This window comes from Girardinichthys multiradiatus, chromosome 5, assembly GCF_021462225.1.
Source record: "Girardinichthys multiradiatus isolate DD_20200921_A chromosome 5, DD_fGirMul_XY1, whole genome shotgun sequence".
NCBI lineage: Eukaryota > Metazoa > Chordata > Actinopteri > Cyprinodontiformes > Goodeidae > Girardinichthys > Girardinichthys multiradiatus.
The window spans coordinates 31,385,245-31,405,616 of NC_061798.1; the positions used below are offsets into that span (position 1 = coordinate 31,385,245).

A 20,372-nucleotide genomic window follows, 5' to 3' on the forward strand; every position below is an offset into this window, starting at 1 on the left:
GATGCATTATTGAAATAATTTCTCTTTGCTTTAAAGGCTCTTTCAGTTTTCGTTTTGGATGTCACTAAAGGAAACTAATCAAAATGGAGACCTGTAATTTTCAGATTAGCTCAAGTGACACAAGGGGGCAGCAAAGGGACTGTTAAAGTGCATTTTTGATCAGGATGTGGATTCTTGCCTCTCCAGCCAGAAGAAAAGCTACAAATGCATTGTGATGTGTTTCTGATCTCTTTATTTGAACAATAACAAGAAACATAAAAAGTCCTCCTGTACTCAATATTATGCATTAACAAACTTAAGTATGCATGATGGCACAAATCATGTTATACCAGATTCTCCCTGACCAATCTACTGATGTTTAAACTCTAAAACTATGTTAATACTGCAGAAACCTGCATACTCAGTCAGCTGTTCTGTTATTTGTAGATTCGCCTAATAAATTGTAGGATACTTTATATTTATACACAAGAAGACAAACTAAATTAGGAGACTGTCTCATAATACACGTCATGTACACATTGACAAGAACATATTCAGATGAAGCAGGAAGTGTTCTGTCAATCCAGCGCTGACTGAGCAGACTGCTGCTGCTGCCGGCTGTCTGCCTTCATCTATAACAGTGTTTCATCAGAGTTATGGCAGTCATCTAACAAACAACTGAGGACCTATTTCTCCTCCAGAACAAACACATGGAAACAGTCACATTCAGGCAGGATGGGCTCCAGACTGAAGTAAGTTGACTGATGTATGATTTTTGTCGACGTCCATCATTGTCATTCTGCTTCTCACTCAGTTCTTGTGGTTTTTATTAACTTCCTCTCACAAAACTGCACAGGAAGTTTCCTGCATCAACTCTGCTGCCCCTGTATCTACTGCCATACACATATTAGTGGACTTGCTCTTGTTAAGCAGTTTTTACTTATTTAGTTTGACATTTATCTATATAATAAACCTACTACTAGCAGTAAACCAGTTCTTTTTTTGTCTTTAGTAGCAAATTTATTTTATACTTACTCGAAATCAGATACATTCAGCATCTCCTTGCTTTTGTTAAATGTTTAGCAGCCATTTTTTCATTTTTGCATTAGTGTGAACACACATGTTAAATACCAGACACTGAGAATAATCTTAATAACCACATGATGTTAATGTCTTTCCTGTCAGACAAAACCCTGAACGAACGTTCAACTGGTTCTTTGAAGCAACATGTCCTGTAGCCAGAGACAAAGGTGAGGACACATTTTTATTTTTTATTTTTGGAGCAGTACCCAACCAGGATGACTGCAATTAACAGTTTTTTTTTTTTTTTGCATGTCTGACTGCTCTGAAACCTGTGCTTAGGTTTATTATCTTCTACAGAGCGATTTACAAAATGCTGAATGTAAAAACATATTGAAAACAGAGGGGACTGTGGCTTTGTGGTGTCTGCTTCTAATTACAAAACATCTTTAAATCATATATAAGATCTGTGTAGACTTTAGAAATTTTAAAACATATAAATGTCAGATTTTTTTACTAATAGTAGATATAAGTAAATTATACCTTTCGATTTAGTTTATTTTGATGCTTTGGGGCTTTAACTTGGGATTTTAATCTCAGAATTCCTCTTTCAATCATACTGATGTTGATGTTGTGTAATCAGTTTTCAGTGTGCATAATTTCATAGCTAATGGTTGATTTTATTTTCTGTTTGGCGCTTTGATTGAAGTCATGCTGTTTTAAATTGTTCTTTTTATAAACCGATGCTGACATTTTGTCTGCTACAAAGAAGTTACTCCACCAGTGTTTTCCTGTCACTCTATACACCTTCAACTTGTCATATTCCAACATGATTCAATGGATTGCACAAACTGAACTGCACACAATTTGTGACTCAAACACTCGCTACACCAAGGTTTGAAAGTGGCCTCTAACGTAAAATAATATTAATGTTTGTGAATTAGGAAAAAATTAAATGTATAAATTTGTATCTGCAAAGCTGTTTGTGTCGTACTGACTGTCACACTTTCTTCCTGTCATGTGATCAGAAGAAACCACAATGCTTTTTTAGTCACAAGTAAGCCCAAAGACAGCATCCTGTTAACTCTCTGTAGGATCTGAAAGATCCAATACTGACCCGATGAGATTTCAAATTCAAGATTTTTTAATCCTTTTAAACTGTTTTTATTGAATTTGTTGTTGTCTTGAGAAATTACTATTGCTCTTGTTTTTACACAATAGAGGTGTATCGCAACAAATTATTTGTATAATTGAAAGTTTATTTTAGTAATTCAGTTCAAAAAGTGAAACTTTTTTATAAGTTAATTACACACAGAATCACATATTTCAAGTGTTCATTCATTTAAAACCAGATCATTTTAACTTACAGCTAAAGTCTAAAATTATAATTTTACTTTAGTCCAGTTAAAAAGGCCATGGTATGGTCTATACTATAAGCCGACTTGACAGTTGTCCAGTTTTTGACACCCTCTACTAGGAGGGTAGGTCATGAAAGGTTATTTCTAAAGATGCCCACTGTTCATATAGTGCTGTATTCAAGCATATTGATTTAATGATACATGGAAGGAAAATGTGGCAGAAAAAAGGTTCACAAGTGACAGGTTAAAAACAACAATAAGAGGATTGTGAAGAAAAGCCCGTTCCAGAGTTTAGGGGAGTTTCTAAAGGTTTGAACTTTAGTGCTTTAAGACCCAACACATATTCAGGATTAGGTCAACAAATGTTGAATTCCTTGAGCTAAGCCACTCCTCAGAAGCATCTGACGTGGACTGAAGAGAAAAAGGAATAAATGTTGCTCAGTGGTCCAAAATCTTCCTTTTATATTTTAGAAGTAAATGTTTCATTTCAGTTAGAAATCAATGCCCCAGGATCTGAAGGAAGAGAGGAGAGACACAGAATTGAAGCTGCTTCAGGTTCATTGTGAACCCTGCTTTACCAGGTCTAAGGTCATCACAGCCAGGAAATATTGGAACGCTTCATGCTTCCCTTTGCTGACAAGCTTAGAAGTGATGCTAATTTCATTTTCCAGCAGGCCTCGGCACCTGATTGCCCTATGAATAGTGCCAATACCTCCTTCAGTGACCTTGGGATCACTGCGCTTGATTGGCTAGCAAACCTAACTGACTTAAACTCCAAAGCGAATCAGGATATTGTTAAGAAGTTATGCTAAGTTTTTTGTATATGACTATACATAAAAATGGTTTTTAAAAGTGCTTTACAGAAAGAATTAAGATACAGCAGTAAAACATAAAATGACATGAAACATAATCATATAAAAAAAGAAAGCTTAAAATGACAAAACTTTAGCAAATTACAAAAGCTGAGATATGACAGAAATAATGAAGAAATCTCTGACCTTTATGGTAAGCTGCTATACACAGTAATAAAAAGTCCTAATTCAAAGGAGTCAACGGTCTGTGCACATCTCAGGTTTTCATGGAGTTTCATTGAGCAGAGCAGCAAGGAGACTAATGCTACCTCACCTTGTTTGGTTCTGGTCATGCAAACAGCGAGTAAACAGGCCTTGGATAACCTGAGGGCTCTACTTGGTTCATATCTGACCAGCCATTCTGAAAAGCATTTAAGACCAAGAAATGGGAACCATTTATTCTGGCAGTGTTTCAGGGTGGTAGTTGCTTCCTTCATTAATAGACTTAAGTAGTTTGTTAAAATTCAGGTATGAAGCCATGACAAAACTATTTTTTTCTTGCATTGTGTCTTTAGTCTCATGCAGTCCCTCTTTAGTTGAGGTTTGCTTCAGACCTTGCATTTTGTGCAACCAAAAACAAGAGGGTGAGAGATGCGAGCTCCAACAATGCAAATGAGTTGAAGCCCACAATTAAACCAAACCAGGCTTCCTGAATACCTCAGCAGAGCCGCAGGCTGATTGCCTCCATGCCACTCTGTATAGATGCAGTAATTCATGCATAAGGAGCCATTACTGAATTTTGAGTGCATATACTCTACAGTACGTCAACATACTTTTTTAGTAGATCAACATTTCTGCTAAAAAAAATACTTTTTTTTTAAATTCATGGTATATTCTGATTTTCAATAATTATAAAAACTAAACAGAAAAGAACAAATGATAAAACTACACTTATCTCTCTATGTCAGTTAATTTCTTAATTTGCTTTTTGCTGAAATTCTAACCTTTCAAGATGCACCTATGTGATGTAGTCAGTTTGTTCATTGACTTTTCATTACTTCTTATTTCATTATATTGTTTTAACGTTGCAGATCCTGGAGTGAAGTTTCAGTTTCCAGAAGACTTCAAGGATGAGGTAGCCACTGCTGCTCCAGGGAATATGTTGTTGGGACTATTTTTAAATAATCATAGTAGCTTCATTTTATCGTGCCTGACCATTCAAATAGTTAATGCAATGACCAACTGATTACCAATGAGGAAGAATTATCCTCTAAACACTACATGTTCATGGACATTTTTGTATGGGTGTTTCATGATGGCCAGTTGTTTTTATTTTAGCTCAGGGAATATATAAGTTTCATTAAGCTCACAGGTCATGTCCAAATTTAGTCTAGAAAAGATAGTGAATGTCAGGCATGTTAAGTCCATTTGATCAACAATGTTTAAATAATATTTTGACATGTAGACGTGTTGTTTACCTTTTACTTTTTTATAACATCTTCTGATTGTTTAGATGAAAGTCAGTATTTACTTTGCTCAGGATGTAACATCATGAACCTGAAATAGTTTCCAAAGATGGAGTGAGCGCACTTTAACATAGTGGTCTTGTTTGTGTCTCTCCCTTTTTATTTGGCTCATTCGTGGTCCATTTTTTAGGAATCTAGCCAAACTTTGCCCAGGTTCTGCTTTCCATATGACATACAAAGGTGAGTATGAACTGGGAAGTATCTGGGTTTTAGCTGCACACCTGGTTACATATCCTGCCTGTTTCATTTAATCTAAATGTCCACTTCTCATTACGCCTGTCTGCTCAGACCAAAGGATAGTGTCACCGTGCAGCACTTTACTTTTGTTTTGACTGACCTTGAGGGATGCCAGCGCTTTGGTTTCTGTCGTCTCACCAACAGCACACAGACGTGCCTTTGCATTCTCAGGTATCCTTATGTCTGCATATTTAACCTGCTGGGGTCCCTTCATTTTGTGCTCCACCTGTGTCTGTTGGACACAAACAACGTTCTTGGAAAGATACCCATAGAAAGATATTTGAATTTTTGTCTTGAATCCTATTATTAACTTTTAATACCTCACTATGCATTATAAATATAAATTACTTCTCTGAATTTTAACTTCTTAAGATACCAGTTTTACAAATAATGGTTTCTCTTTTTTCTATAGAAAAACACAAAAATGTGGTACTTCCCATTCTGTACATGCAAATAAAAATGTTATAGGGAAGAATTATCATAATCTTGAATTTCTTTTTTAAATTTTGGTGCATATTAAATGAATGTCCCTTTGGACTTTGCAAAAATGCGTATCAAATGTTCATGCATTTTATGATGTTTTAACTCTTCAAATGCCAGTGTTAACAATTGGAAGCAATACTGAATCTGATCAATTTATATTATTTTGTGTTAGGTTGTAAAACTGTTGCCAAAATGTAATTTTTCAATTTCATATTATAGAAATTGATTTAGAGTACTCAAAAAAATATCTTCACTTTGTGGAAAATAATAAAGCATAAAATTGAAAGGTGTTCCTTGGATTTCAGTTTCATTTTTCTTTAAAGATTTTATTTGAATATGAGCTCAAAATGGGTAACAGGTTCTTTATTTTAGAAGCTGTATGATTCGATTGACACGATATAAATTAACTGAACTGACTCAGTCTGACTCACCGAGGGCTGCATGTTGGTGCAGTTGGTAGCACTGTTGCCTTCCAGCAAGAAGGTCCTAGGTTCAATTCCTGGCCTGGGGTCTTTCTGCATGGAGTTTGCATGTTCTCCCCGTGCATGCGTGGGTTCTCACCAGGTACTCCGGCTTCCTCCCACAGTCCAAAGACATGCCTGTTAGGTTAATTGGTCTCTAAATTGCCTTTAGATGAATGAGTCTGTGCATGGTTGTTTGTTTGTGTGTTGCCCTGCGATGGACTGGCGACCTGTCCAGGGAGTAGACTGCTGGAGATAGGCACCAGATTCCCTGCGACCCACTATGGAATAAGCGATAGAAAATGACTGACTGATTTTAATTGAACTGAATATTAAATACCTTTTCCCTAACCCAACCTGGCTAGATTATTATGAAATTAGCATAAACCCAGCCAAAGTAATGCTAAATTTAATTTTAAAAAGTCAAGGGACCTAGAAGAGATGAGAACCTCATTGAGTTTTCAATATCTTTTCACAATAATTACATCCTTTATCAATTTCTTACAGTTATCTTCCATGGTTTGAAGTGTTTTACAAACTTCTCAACAATTTGGCTGATTACCTCTCCAAAGGACAGGTGAGTAATCTCTAGTTTGTCATTTCTACTCTCAAATTTACAAACACCTTGATGAGCATAACATGAATATAACACCTCTTCAACAGATCAATGAGATAAAAGCACTCCTGGCAGCACTCTACCAACAGTCCATTCCGCTGGCTCTTGGATCCGTCACCCTACAGATGGTAAATCTCTTAATTAGCCAATGAGAAACAGGGACTCACATTTGAGTTTGAATGTGTTCTGTCAGTGGTTTGCATGTTGTGTTTTTTCCTGAGGGAGAGCAGATTTTGATGTACACAGAAGTGTCCCGTCCTGTTGGACACAAAGGGGGACAAGAGGGGGTGAGTCCCACAGGAGTTCATGTGCCCCAGATGCAGATCCAGTTGGGCCTGTACAGACTAACTCCCTCCTGCTGGGAAAACGCTGCCTGCCTGTGCTTGATGACTTAAGCTTTTACGTGTGAACTAAACTGTGTTGACTCACCCGTCTAAAAGATTACATGTCAATGCTGAACCTAACTCAGTTAACCCTCGCCAGCTTTTATCCTGGTCTTTGGATCTGTTATATTAGTCTGATCAAAAACCATGACTAATGCTTTGCAATGAAAATGATTTGTCTGAGAATGTGGTTGTAAACTACAGCTTGTTGTATCATGTACATTTTTACATTTGAGTTTGATTCCAAAATGACAAAGCACCATGAACAAGTTTGTATGTATTTCTAAATTCACTTCCCTACTAATTAACCTCTAATTGAAAACCCAACTGTCTTGTTTACCAGCGTATCTATGTTAGGAAATAGAAGAATTTTTTATTGCAGTTTTGGCAATATCATCCCAGGATGAGAAGATTAAGCAAATCTTGTGCACTAAATGGCTTTTGGAGAAAATTGCAGTGTAAATAGTTTAAAAAAGGATATTTGACTTGAAGCTGTGAAACAAAAAATAGTTCGGTAACAGCACAGTTTGCATGTTAAAACAAAATTGTTGGGCAGAGAATTTTGGAATGAAAATAGTAAATGTTACCTTGCAGCCTTTTATTCATATTACCACAAATATTTTAGACTACATCATGCTGCTGAATCAAATACTTCTTCTCTGTTTTGCATTATTCTCACTGTGGCTTTATTCTGTTATTTTGGGCAGATTCCATATTTTATTGCTCCAGACCCAAGAAGTCTTCCTTCTATTCCTGAAAATGTGAGTATGATTCGTTAAAATATTTAGTTATTTGATAAAGTCCACCAGTGAGTAATTTTATGTTGGCATCAACACACCTATTATCTGAGGACCTAAGATGTTTGTCGGATAACATTAGGGAGCAAACAGCATCATAAAGACCAAGTAAAACTGGTTGTCAGGGTTGGAGCAAGCTATGTAGCGTACTCAGCAAACATGTGGAAGATGGTTCTCTTGTTGGTAGAAAAAACAAAATTACTTTTTTGTCTATAGCCACATGATGATGGCAGTATGCTGTGGCAGGCTGGTAAGAATTGATGGTTAAAATAGATTGAGCTAAATACAGGGTTATCATAGTAGAAGGTCCGGTGGCTGACAGGTGCAAATGTGCATCAAATGGTTAAACATGCTGCAAATACATAAATGATGCAAACTCCAAAACACACAAACACAAAAAACAAATGCAACAGAAAAACATCGCAAAAGAAAAATGAAAATAAAGAAAAGAAAAAACTTACAACCAACAAAACAAGTGCAACAAACCAACAAGTCGTATCGGACCAGACTCCAGACCAGAAAGAAAGGGTGCGTTTTCCCTTATGTCATTTTTTAAAAAGTGGTCATAATATTTTAGAGTATAATAGAACAGCAGCATGTCTACGTTGGTGATATTAGTGGTTGACTTCCCTTAGTGGTCCGGTGCACTTTAGTTTTGTGAAGGGAGTTTGTAGATTTTCTTAACTTGCTGTTGTTTTTTCCATTGGCAGCATTTTTCTTTTGCATTTGTTTTGTTGGTTGTAGGTTTTTGCTTCTCTATTTACCGTGATTTCAGTATTTTTTCTTTTGCAACATTTTTCTGTTGAATCTTTTTTGCGTGCTTTGGAGTTTGCATCATTTATGTGTTTTCAGCACATTTAGCAGTTTGCTGCGCATTTGCACCTGTAAGAAAGCCTATTAGTGCCTGCAAAATACTTGAAGCTAGAGCAGAGGTTCACCTTCCTGCAGGAGGACACCGACCTTTAAGATAGAGCCACAGCAATAATGTCGTGGTTCACAACGTATTCGTGTGTTAGAATGGCCCGGTCTAAGTCCTGACTTAAATCCCATTGAGAATCTGCAGCAAAACTAGAAATGTTATGTTTATAGATGTTCTCCATCTACTCTCACTGACCTGGAGCTGTTTTGCAAAACATTTTGGATGCTATTTGTGCAAGACCGGTTGAAACATTTACTCCAAAAAGTTGGTGGTTCTGCAAGTTTTTACTTAGGAAGGCTAAAAAAAAATTATGCCACACTTTTCCAATTTTCATTCATAAAATCTTTTTGAAATGTTCATGTTCCCTAGAATTATGCACTACTTTGTGCTCCGCTGTTGCATAAAATCCCAATGAAAAACATCAAAGTTTATGATTGTATTGTGACAAAATGTAAAAGATTTCTAGGGATATAAATCATTTAACAAAGTACTCACATATCCTATCCTATTTCTTTGGCTTTTACTAGAGAAACCTGACTGAGCTGATAGTAGCAGTAGATGTCGGGAATCTTCTTCAGCTCTATGCCAGCATGCTGTTTGAGAGACGGGTCCTCATCTTTGCAAGCAAACTAAGCACTGTAAGACACATTTTCAGTTCTCCCTTTTTTGCATTCACAAAACCTACAGCAGCCTATTCATATTTAGAACATTTACCTTAAATAAGAATTACTTTTGAAGTGTGATAAGGCCATTTCTAAACCTGCAAAAAAACCATGAGTAGACTACTATTGCTTTATTTTTTGACAAGTAACTGAATTGTTCTCTTCTTGTTGGTCACATTTGGATGAGATAAACATACTTGAATGTGTTGCTGTATTTCAAAGTCATTCTCCATTTTGTGTGTGCAGTTAACATCTTGTGTACATGCGCTTAGTGCTGTGTTGTACCCCATGTACTGGCAGCACATTTTCATACCTGTCCTGCCTCCACATCTACTCGACTACTGCTGGTGAGAAATCTATCCTTTCATCCATCTATCCATCCAACCTGACAATAGAATAGTATCATTTTCCTTTGGTTACAGTGCCCCCATGCCTTATCTGATTGGAGTCCACTCCAGTCTTTCAGAGGTATGTCACTAACTAAATCATGCATATCCCACCAGCATTATGAATTGATCAAGTCTATTCTTATTGAGTGACTTCTGAACTAAATATTTCCGTCCATTAGAGGGTGAGGAGTCGTGGGTTGGAGGAAGTCGTTATTCTGAATGTAGACACAAACACTCTGGAAACCCCCTTTGATGACCTTAAGCGGATACCTTCAAATGTGGTAAACAGATGTAGTTGTTTTGAGTTAGTTCTAAGGAAAATGCTATTAGAGTGTTTCTGCTGCTTTATCGATATCACCAGGCAACAGCTTCTCATACGTTTCATGCCTTTATATTTTCAGATGTCCGGCCTGAAGGTCTGTTTAAAGCGCCAGGCGGTGTCTCCTGGCTGTGGTGTATCACGAGCTTTTCTGAAAGCTCAAGCTCTGCTGTTTGGAGGCTACAGGGAAGCCCTGCAGGGTGACAAGGTTTGTCAATCACTTAGGCTTATTGCAGACTTAACATCAATGTTCTCCTTCCAATTACGGTATATTTTTTGTGCTTGCTGCTCACACTATATTCATCTTTCTTCACAGGAAGGTAAAATTCATTTCTCTGAGGAATGTTTCTTGGATCACAAGTCTGCCAGTATGAAGCAGTTCCTGCAAAGCGCCATTCATTTGCAATTCTTCAAACAGGTACACAGTGAACTCTGCTGGTCATTTATGGTAACTGTTTCCTGGCCAGAGACTGAGAGTGAAAAATAGAAATATGGTGTCACCCCACACACTGCCACCCACTGGACATCTAGTGGAATTTCACAAAACACGTTAAACTCATGCAACAGGTTGTAGAGCGCCTTGGGAATATCATTAATTACAGACTGATAAAGTAACACCAGTTAATAACTAAGGGCTAAAGAAAAACTAAAGAATAAAATACTTAAGAATTATGTTATGGCGAAAGGAAATTGCCGCTTTGCTGGTGTGACTGTATTATTGTTGGAAATTGTATTTTTGTTATTAGACTGCAACGTTTTTTCTTATCAAAACACTATGTTTGCCAATTACTTCACCTGAGAACTGTAGAGAGAGAAGGCTAAAAAGTTGGAAACTAGTTTATCGAATAAAACTTTATATTATTTTTAATCAATATACGTATTATTAATACATTTTTCACATGCTTATTTCAAAGTGTCAATCTTAATCCACTTGAGTGGACTTGATGAAAAAGTCTTTGGACTTTACATGTTTTAAAAAAGGAATTAAATTGTGTACACTTACAGTTAAGCCCATAGGTATTAATAACCATGACACATTTAGATTTTAAATTATTTTCATTCAAGCAAGTACTTTGTTTCTGATAGGTAATAAGACAGAGATCTCTCAAAAGGCAATTAAACTATGTAAAGGATACATTTTTGAAAATTATCTGCTTTTGAGTTTTTATTTGCATTTTATTGGAAATGGTGTGCCGGAAAATGATTTATGCCGTTTTAAATAATTTGTGAAAGAAATCTTTCTTGGCATTAAACCCTTCTTATAAACCCTGAACAGCTTTTTGCATGTTTCCACTGATATTTTGATAATTTGTCTTTTTAATGAGCTCTAAGTCTTAAAGGCTGAAAGACCTCTTTGCCATCACCCTAATCTTTAGCTACCTTTAAAGATTTTCTATTGAATTCAAGTTGGGACTCTGGCTGGACTTCTCCAAAACATTAATATTACTTCCAGTTCTAAGAAATATATTGGTAAAATTAAACAATTACTCTAAACCTAACAGTGCCAGGGAAATGAATAATTTTGGACCAAACTGCAGGAAATGTATCATGAGAGAGGTTATCATAATCCATGCAGGCTAAATAAAGTAAAAATGAAAATTATTAATTATAACAAGGTATTACAAATCATTGAAGTTGTTCCCTGGTTTAAAAGCTGTTTCTCTTTGTTGTTTCAGTTCATTGATGATCGCCTGGATGTTCTCAACAAAGGGAAGGGACCAGATGACCTTTTTGAAGAAGAGATAACAAAGTGTGAAACAGCAGCAGGTGTGTGCCTGTGTTTTAAAGATGTCACAATACATACTTTTTTCTTACAGCCAATACTAAGTCATTTAGGAATAGTCATTTGCAGATCGTGGGCCCAGTCAGATAATTTGATAAAATCATTGCAAGCTTATGCATTAAAATAACACACTACTTTTTATGATTTTTGAATCCCTCACCAATGATACTCCAGATGCTGGAATATCCATTTTTCTTGAGAGATATTTTGTCCCACCTGGGTTCCTTTAAGACAGTCTTGTGTTTTTAACCATCTGACATACTCAGCAGTTTTAGAAAACTCAAGCTATGCTCCTGCTAATGATGTTTTGAAGACAAGCTGAATTGCAATGTTAATCCTAGCTCTGTTTTGATATGACTTGTTCATAAATTGATTTGCAATATATTTTAAAGTGGCTCTAGAAAAGGTGAGCAGAAATTGTTCTGCTTCATAATTTTTAGCCCTTTGCTGTAAACATCAAAATATCCAATCATTTGCATTTCAGCTGTGTACTAAACAGCTCTACTTTCTGAGGACATCTGAGCACAGTGAGCAGAGCAAATCAAACGATGCAGACAGACAGGAAACTACAGCAGCCAATACAATCTCTTTGTCATTGTGGACATAAAGCTTAAAAAACATGTGTGGTAACACCTATGGAAATATGTTTTTTTTAACTGGCTTTGCAGTCATAACAAAACAACAACAACAAGGATTAGGAGCTACAGTAAGATTAATCAGGGACTCCAATACTGATCATTTAAAAATGCCATACTTGGGATATCAACCTCATACTAGATATCAAATGGGCACATCCCTCGTCTTTGTGTATACATTTTCATATTGCTAAATTACAACTACATTTGGGTTTCTTTCTTTTTAATCTAATTTATAGGAAGAGGCAAATCATATCAGCAGCTGGTTGGGAATTTAAAGGTAAGTTCATTAGTTTATTTTTGGTCTCCTAATTGGGCTGAAAAGTCCAACATTAATGCATTTGTACTTCTAACAGAAAGGGGGCGGAGCTCTAATCCTAAACATGAAGACTAAAGCAAATATGAAGGTGAGTACAGCCAGACATTGTTTGACTAAGGTTTAGAGAGAACCACTTTGTATTGCAGGTGCCACCTAACTGTTTGTCGTTGTCTCAAACAGACCAAAGTTCTTAGCAAGTCCGGTTTGAAAAACCTGCTGAGTCACAAGGTAGGCTCATGTTCATGTAGGTAAATGTTTTGATTCATCTAAATGCGGCTGCCTTTTTACACTTTGCTGGGTGTTATGTAGGTCCACCCCGAAGATCACAACCTTCACAGGGGAGGGTCAATGTCACACCGCCGTGCCCAGTCTGACAGCTTACAGAGCCGCCTGCCAATCACACAGCACTTTGGAAGAGTGAGACTGTAGTTTTTTTCCCATGGACCAAATCTATATCTGATTCAATTTAAATGCTGCTAAATTCATATTGTAGACGGTGCCTTATTTATACAGCTTTTTTGTGCTGTCTTTCAACTGTTTTCATTAACTTGTTTTTACTGTCTTATCCTTCTATTTTATTAGTCACGACCTCGTCGACCTGTTCAGAAACACAAAGACAACGAAATCACAAAAGACCCTGAAGATCTCTGGGACAGGTTGGAAGTTGACTTATATACTCTTTAAAACATGTTTTCTTTAATTCATCTTTTTTCACATTCTTTTTCTTTAGCTTTTTCCAGTAGCACTTAGATTTAGAGTGATATTTTCTTAAAAATTATAAAATTTAGCCTAAACACTAAAAACACCATAGTGACAAGGGAAACTTCCAGGATTGATTCACTGGACTGATTCTGCATTATTTGAAAAGATGCACACTGTATTGTAGATGACCACAAAGGTCTTAATAAAAACAACTTAGCTGTAATAACAAAACCAGAATTGTTTTAAATTAACATTTATTTTGTATTGATAACCCCTTTAAAGGTCTACCATCTCAAAACACTACATCAGTCTGGTCTTTATGGCAGAGGAGTGCCAAGGTGTCTGAAAAAGCTTTTCTAGGCTGTTAAGGGCAAATAAAAAATATATAATAATTTAGTTGTTAGTCGTATTTGTAAATTGTAATTCAGTATTTTTAGGCTTTTATTATTTATGTTATAAATTCAGATTTTGCATTCCAATGTAATTTTGAACCTGTTAGATGTATGCTCACTGCAGTAGATCCCCACAGATGAAACAGATTAAAATGGCCAAGATGATAAACCCACAGAGACTGATAAAAGCACAGATGAGAATGAGAAGAGAGGCTTAAAACAACCGATGTGACAAGAATTAGAATTATTTACCAATAATGTCAGAATTACACATAAATATGTGCAGCTCTGTCTTTCTTCGTTTTTCATCTCTGTCTTAAAGCTTTGTTTTGACACAAGCTTGGAATGTGAGAAATTGACAGAGATAGACGCAGCACTAAATGATTGTACTCAAGTACAGGTAGCACTTCTTCAACACATTTTTACTCAAGTAAAAGAAAAAAGCAGCCATCCAAAGAATTACTCAAATAAGAGTAAAATAGGATTTGATAAAAAGGCTACTCAAGTATTGAGTTGATCATAACAGCTGATTTAATATTTAAAAAGGATGTAGTCAGTTATGCACAAATTCTGATGTTTTAAAGACTCAAATAAAAAAATAATAGTAATAAATAACATAATTACAAAATAAATTCAGGCAGAAGAAACACTTTTTTTCAACATAAAACCTATGAAGCTAATACTTACAGTGGGTATTGTATATTTGTTAGAATAGGGTAAAGAACTTCCTATGACATTATCTGCTGTTTACTGTATATTCACATGATTTATAAATGACACAGCAGGCTCAGTAGGTAGAAAATAATATTAAAACGGTAAAGCTTGTCACAAACGAGGAGTTTCACCTAAACATAACCTTTAGGTGCATTTTTGGTAAAAACAAGGCTTGTTCTTTATTTAGTGAAGGTACTCACCTTGGTCAGAGTAGCCAGACATTTTACTCAAGAGTAGCTATACTTACTTTGTAATAATATTTGGCTACTCAAATAAAAGTAAAAAGTATGATGCAATAAAACTACTTCTAGAAGTACTTTATTTTTTCAAAACGTTACTTAGCAAAATATAATCTACCCACCGCTGGAAATTTAGAGTCTGGATAAAAACAGGATATGCAGACAAAAGGTCCGTTAGAGAAAACTAGGGTTTAGTAACAATAAAGCATTTCTCTGTTTTACACAACACTGATTATAAAAATATATGTCAAATGGATGACCAGAGGTGTCAAAAGATTCCTTGCAAACAATCTTGTAAAATTTTCGTTTGGCAGATTTTACCCACGATTTCAAGTTAGGCAAAGTTTGCACTAGTTGAGAATAGTCCGCATGACTACTTGCCACAAACATCTGTTAGAGTGTTTGGGAGGCAGACCCAACCAGACCTCACTTGCAGTCATTCAAACATGTTAAAGCTGGACGCAATTGGGTATTGTGAGCTTATTACCGCTCCAACTGCAAATATTTGTTGCTAACATCCAATGAAAACATTAGCGAATCGATTTTTACCATGTTTGTTATAGACTATTGATAACACTTTCCCCCAAACCACCACACAGCCTGAGTGTCATGTAAACCACAAATGCTTGTTGATGAATATTCCACATATAACAAGGATCATATTGGAAGCACTTCGTTGCTATCTAGTGGTCAGAATAATGCACCATTATGCTGAAATGAACAAATTTGCCTTGTAAATACCTAAATAGGTCCTAAATCTGTGCACCAATTTGTGTGTTTGTTTCCCTTTAAAGTGCTGCCCTTGTGAGAGTATGTGTGAAATTTTGATGCATTGAGTTCACTTTGGTTGCTTTGACACACCATGTAATCTGTGATCCTTTATCAGCCGCAGTTGTTTAGTGTGACCCTAGACTTTCAGTCGTGAAAGAAAAATCAGCTGAAACCAGTCAGTGTAAACTCTTTTCTAAATTTAACACAGTAAACATTGTGTAGTGTGTACCCAGTTTTAAAGTTCTCCAGCTAAGGGCAAAACTATAACACTATAATTAGGGTCTAAATTATTTAGTCAAAGTGAGACATCAGTTTTTTTTTTTTTTCTATTGCAAAATGAGTATATAAGTAGCCATGTTTCAATCAAAATTACAATGTTTTTGCAGGTAAAGAGTTTACAATCTGGGTTTACACACATGTTTAATTTTTAAGAGGTCTTTTTCTTTAAAATAACAGTATTCACTTACAGGGGTTGGACAATGAAACTGAAACACCTGTCATTTTAGTGTGGGAGGTTTCATGGCTAAATTGGACCAGCCTGGTAGCCAGTCTTCATTAATTGCACATTGCACCAGTAAGAGCAGAGTGTGAAGGTTCAATTAGCAGGGTAAGAGCACAGTTTTGCTCAAAATACTGAAATGCACAAAACATTATGGGTGACATACCAGAGTTCAAAAGAGGACAAATTGTTGGTGCACGTCTTGCTGGCGCATCTGTGACCAAGACAGCAAGTCTTTGTGATGTATCAAGAGCCACGGTATCCAGGGTAATGTCAGCATACCACCAAGGACGAACCACATCCAACAGGATTAACTGTGGACGCAAGAGGAAGCTGTCTGAAAGGGATGTTCGGGTGCTAACCCGGATTGTATCCAAAAAACATAAAACCACAGCTGCCCAAATCACGGCAGAATTAAATGTGCACCTCAACTCTCCTGTTTCCACCAGAACTCTCCGTCAGGAGCTCCACAGGGTCAACATACACGGCCAGGCTGCTATAGCCAAACCTTTGGTCACTCATGCCAATGCCAAACGTTGGTTTCAATGGTGCAAGGAGCGCAAATCTTGGGCTGTGGACAATGTGAAACATGTATTGTTCTCTGATGAGTCCACCTTTACTGTTTTCCCCACATCCAGGAGAGTTACGGTGTGGAGAAGCCCCAAAGAAGCGTACCACCCAGACTGTTGCATGTCCAGAGTGAAGCATGGGGGTGGATCAGTGATGGTTTAGGCTGCCATATCATGGCATTCCCTTGGCCCAATACTTGTGCTAGATGGGCGCCTCACTGCCAAGGACTACCGAACCATTCTTGAGGACCATGTGCATCCAATGGTTCAAACATTGTATCCTGAAGGTGGTGCCGTGTATCAGGATGACAATGTACCAATACACACAGCAAGACTGGTGAAAGATTGGTTTGATGAACATGAAAGTGAAGTTGAACATCTCCCATGGCCTGCACAGTCACCAGATCTAAATATTATTGAGCCACTTTGGGGTGTTTTGGAGGAGCGAGTCTGGAAACGTTTTCCTCCACCAGTATCACATAGTGACCTGGCCACTATCCTGCAAGAAGAATGGCTTAAAATCCCTCTGACCACTGTGCAGGACTTGTATAGGTCATTCCCAAGACGAATTGATGCTGTATTGGCCGCAAAAGGAGGTCCTACACCATACTAATAAATTATTGTGGTCTAAAACCAGGTGTTTCAGTTTCATTGTCCAACCCCTGTATGTAGTGCACATGTATTGGTCATGGCAACCCAGATCTCAAGAACAAAATGGGCCAAAGCTTGATCATGTGACACAAATATAGCATGGCCAACACATCCAAGTGGAAGGTAACTACTGACATCTCTGACATATGCAGAGGGAAACTTGTTTTATCTCTTTCATTTTTTAAGTTTTGGTTCCAATTTATGATTTCGATATATGACAGTCTGTTGCTCTATATAATAAAACCACACATAAAATAACCTTCAATCTCCTGAAATATCAAGAATGGAAAAGAAAATACCCAGATTAATCTAACAAGTGGATAATTTGTCAATGCAGTAGATAATGACTTAATTGATTCTCTTCTTGGTTAGATATACATTTATTGAAACATCTTAATAGCTGTACAGGTTTTATAGGTACTCCCTAATTGCATTAGGCTTTTTAATACTTCTGTAATGTTGAACTGAAGTGCCATGGCTTGTTCTGCACAATGTGCTTTTTATCTTATAATATTACTATTTGTAACTTCCATTTAGTTTTATTGATGTTACCTTTTGTTCTCAGTGAGGTGTTGGAACCTACTGGACAACCTGACCCTGGGCTCTTGAAGGAAGAAGAAGAAGGTGATAATTCACCATTGTGTGACCCAGAAGAGATGGATCTTCTTGGGGAGATCTTTGACACACTTAGTTCGCGTAGCTCCCATGAGCGAGGCCTGCTGTATGGCACTCGCAGCTTGGATTTGTTTGGACCAGATAGCCATGACTATATCATAAAGGTAAAGCAATAAGGAAATAATCAACACTCCCAAATATTAACATGGAAATCAGATCTAATTCTCCCTCATTCGTTTGTCAGCATGTTCCAGCCAACCCCAGCCAGGAGAGCCTGTTGCTGTCCATCAGCGGCAGTGGCAGCTTGCACAGCTGGAATCTGGAGACCACAGAAGAGCTTTCAGATCGGACGGAGGACTCAGACTGGCATTGCCTGGACACCAGTTTGCTAGAAGAGGAGGGGGCAGAATGTCTTCTGGTGGCATCTGATGTCGCAGAGCATGAAGTGAGAGAGAAGGAGAACAGAGAAATAGAGAAAGAAAAAATTGGAGAAGTAAATGGGAAGCAGGAAATAAACTACACAAATAAGTGCATGGAAGTGAAGGTAGAAGAAGAGAGAAGTATAGAAGATCCAGAAAATATGGCATGTTTTGAGAAGAGCAGTGTAAAAGAAATGACTGAAGGAACAGAAGATGAAAGGATAAAAAATACAAGGAAAGATGATGAAATCCAGAGTGGGGAGGCTTTGGTACAAGAGGAGGGTAAGAAAAGATGCGACACGCAAGAAAATGAGACAGAGGAAGAAATTATAGAAACCCAAAATGAGAAAAATAATGATTCTAAAGAAACATTAAAGTGTATAAACAGGGATGACCCAATTTTTAACTCGGTGAAGGAGCAGCAAGGTGAAGCTACAGTCACACCAGGGCCTGTTACTGCTGACCCTAAACCACCTTTATCTCAGGAGAAAAAGAGTGAAAACACTCCAATAAAAGAGCAGGGGGTGTGCCTGACCTCACCTCCTCCCAAAGTGCTTTCTGCTTTAGCACGGTTCCAGGGTCAGCCATACAGCCAACAAGGCTTTCAGCTGAGGTCCATTTCCAAGAACTCTGCCGAGGCTGCATTTCGATCAAGGGAAAAGTTACAGACTCCGTGTGACTCAGACACAAACCAAAGCTCAGAGGCGCCCGAGGAGGAAGACCACCCTCCAGTCAAAGTGTCCGAACTGAAGAAAAGATTTGAAGCTTAATATATGCAACATCTTAGTTTTCATCCATCCATGATCCTGTTTATCTGAGGTCGGGTGATGGAGGTAACAGGTTTAGGGGGAAACCCAAACAAACCTCTCCCCAACAACACTCTTCAGCTCTGTGGGATTCCAAGGTTCTTCTAGGACAGAAGAGATATATAGTCCTGCCATGGGGTTGTCTACCAGTTGGACGTGCCCCTAAAGGAACTCCAAAGGAGGTGCCCAGGAGGCATTCAGACCAGATGCTAAAATGTTTTAGTTTTTCCTTGTTTTAACAATCCCCCAGTAACTCTTTTCTCAGCCAAGACAAGTCAATTTGCTATATGAAAAAGACTCTGAAAATATTTTGGTTTTAAAAGGGTTCAGGATCAAACTAAAGCACCACTAAACATACAAAAAACTAACAGGTTATTTATGTCTTTCTTTTAACTGTTTCATTCCCCGGTCTGAAGTTGCTGGTTTCAATGGTAACAGGTGGATGTGTTTTTGGTGATTCCATGCTCACACAGATGTGATTTAAATAAATGGGTGATTAATAGGCTTCTGCAGCACTGGACAGCATGTTGACAAGGTTTTGCAGTCATTTATGTCCTGGAACGGAGACAGACATGAAGGACAGTGTGCATGAGGATCAGGATTGAGAACCACTGAGCTAAAAGGACAGTTGGGACTTTTTGAATCAGGCTCTGTCAACTTTGTACTAAATGTTTCCTTATCTGTAAGACATTGGTAATATTCTTGTGAACTTGCATCAAAGTGTTCAAATCTTCAAAAAATTATTCTGAAAATGACCCAAACTCAAAGTGTTAACACCTGTGGGATGCAACACTATTTTATCGGAAAACTACATTTTCAGAAGACCGTTTTCTCTGGTGAACAACACTTCCTTGTTAATTTGTTGCAGGGTTGATCTCCAAAATGACAAGAAATGCAATGGAATGCACCATTTTCATTGATGCTGTACAAATCAAGCAAAATCAAAGTTAATTCAACTTTTGACAGACGTTGAGCAGACGGACAACTCACAGCTGCCAGCACCAGGCAACACAATTTCATGTAGTAACAGAGGTGGTGAACAATCTGGCCCCTATAGAATCTTATTACTCAGCAACAAAACAAATACGTCCTTGCATTTGCATCTGAATTATATATATCTTACTTATTTTTCTAAAGAAGAACTGATCAGAAAGTATTTGAATTTTTAGTCAGTCATTTTCTACTGCTTATTCCATAGTGGGTCACGGGGGAGCTGGTGCCTATCTCCAGCAGTCTATGGGCGAGAAGCAGGGTACACCTTGGACAGGTCGCCAGTCCATCGTAGGGCAACACACAGACAACCATGCACACACTCATT

General features: G+C 37.4%; 1 protein-coding gene across 3 annotated transcripts; it reads left to right on the plus strand.

Annotated features, from left to right (window-relative positions):
• Positions 1-65: 65 nt before the first annotated feature.
• dennd1c (DENN domain containing 1C) lies at positions 66-19,422 on the plus strand. Of its 3 annotated transcripts, none has more exons than XM_047364794.1 (23): positions 66-731; positions 1,165-1,229; positions 4,240-4,283; positions 4,805-4,854; positions 4,963-5,082; positions 6,363-6,432; positions 6,519-6,599; positions 6,693-6,758; positions 7,562-7,615; positions 9,098-9,208; positions 9,479-9,579; positions 9,655-9,700; positions 9,801-9,902; positions 10,023-10,148; positions 10,257-10,358; positions 11,617-11,707; positions 12,598-12,638; positions 12,715-12,765; positions 12,858-12,905; positions 12,987-13,094; positions 13,260-13,333; positions 17,780-17,993; positions 18,074-19,422. In XM_047364794.1, exons 1-23 carry the CDS (start codon positions 715-717, stop codon positions 19,016-19,018), a joined length of 2,727 nt encoding a protein of 908 aa, XP_047220750.1. In that variant the 5' UTR covers positions 66-714; the 3' UTR covers positions 19,019-19,422. The 3 variants fall into 3 exon arrangements, with proteins under 3 accessions (XP_047220750.1, XP_047220751.1, XP_047220752.1); XM_047364795.1 differs by having other exon boundaries at positions 6,702-6,758; XM_047364796.1 differs by lacking the exon at positions 6,693-6,758.
• The last annotated feature ends 950 nt before the right edge of the window (positions 19,423-20,372 follow it).

Excerpts from the sequence above, each read along its gene's own strand:
- dennd1c (XM_047364794.1), top strand. Across the intron at positions 9,701-9,800 it reads TCCACTCCAGTCTTTCAGAG|AGGGTGAGGAGTCGTGGGTT; the intron begins GTATGTCACTAA and ends TCCGTCCATTAG. Across the intron at positions 10,359-11,616 it reads ATTTGCAATTCTTCAAACAG|TTCATTGATGATCGCCTGGA; the intron begins GTACACAGTGAA and ends TTGTTGTTTCAG.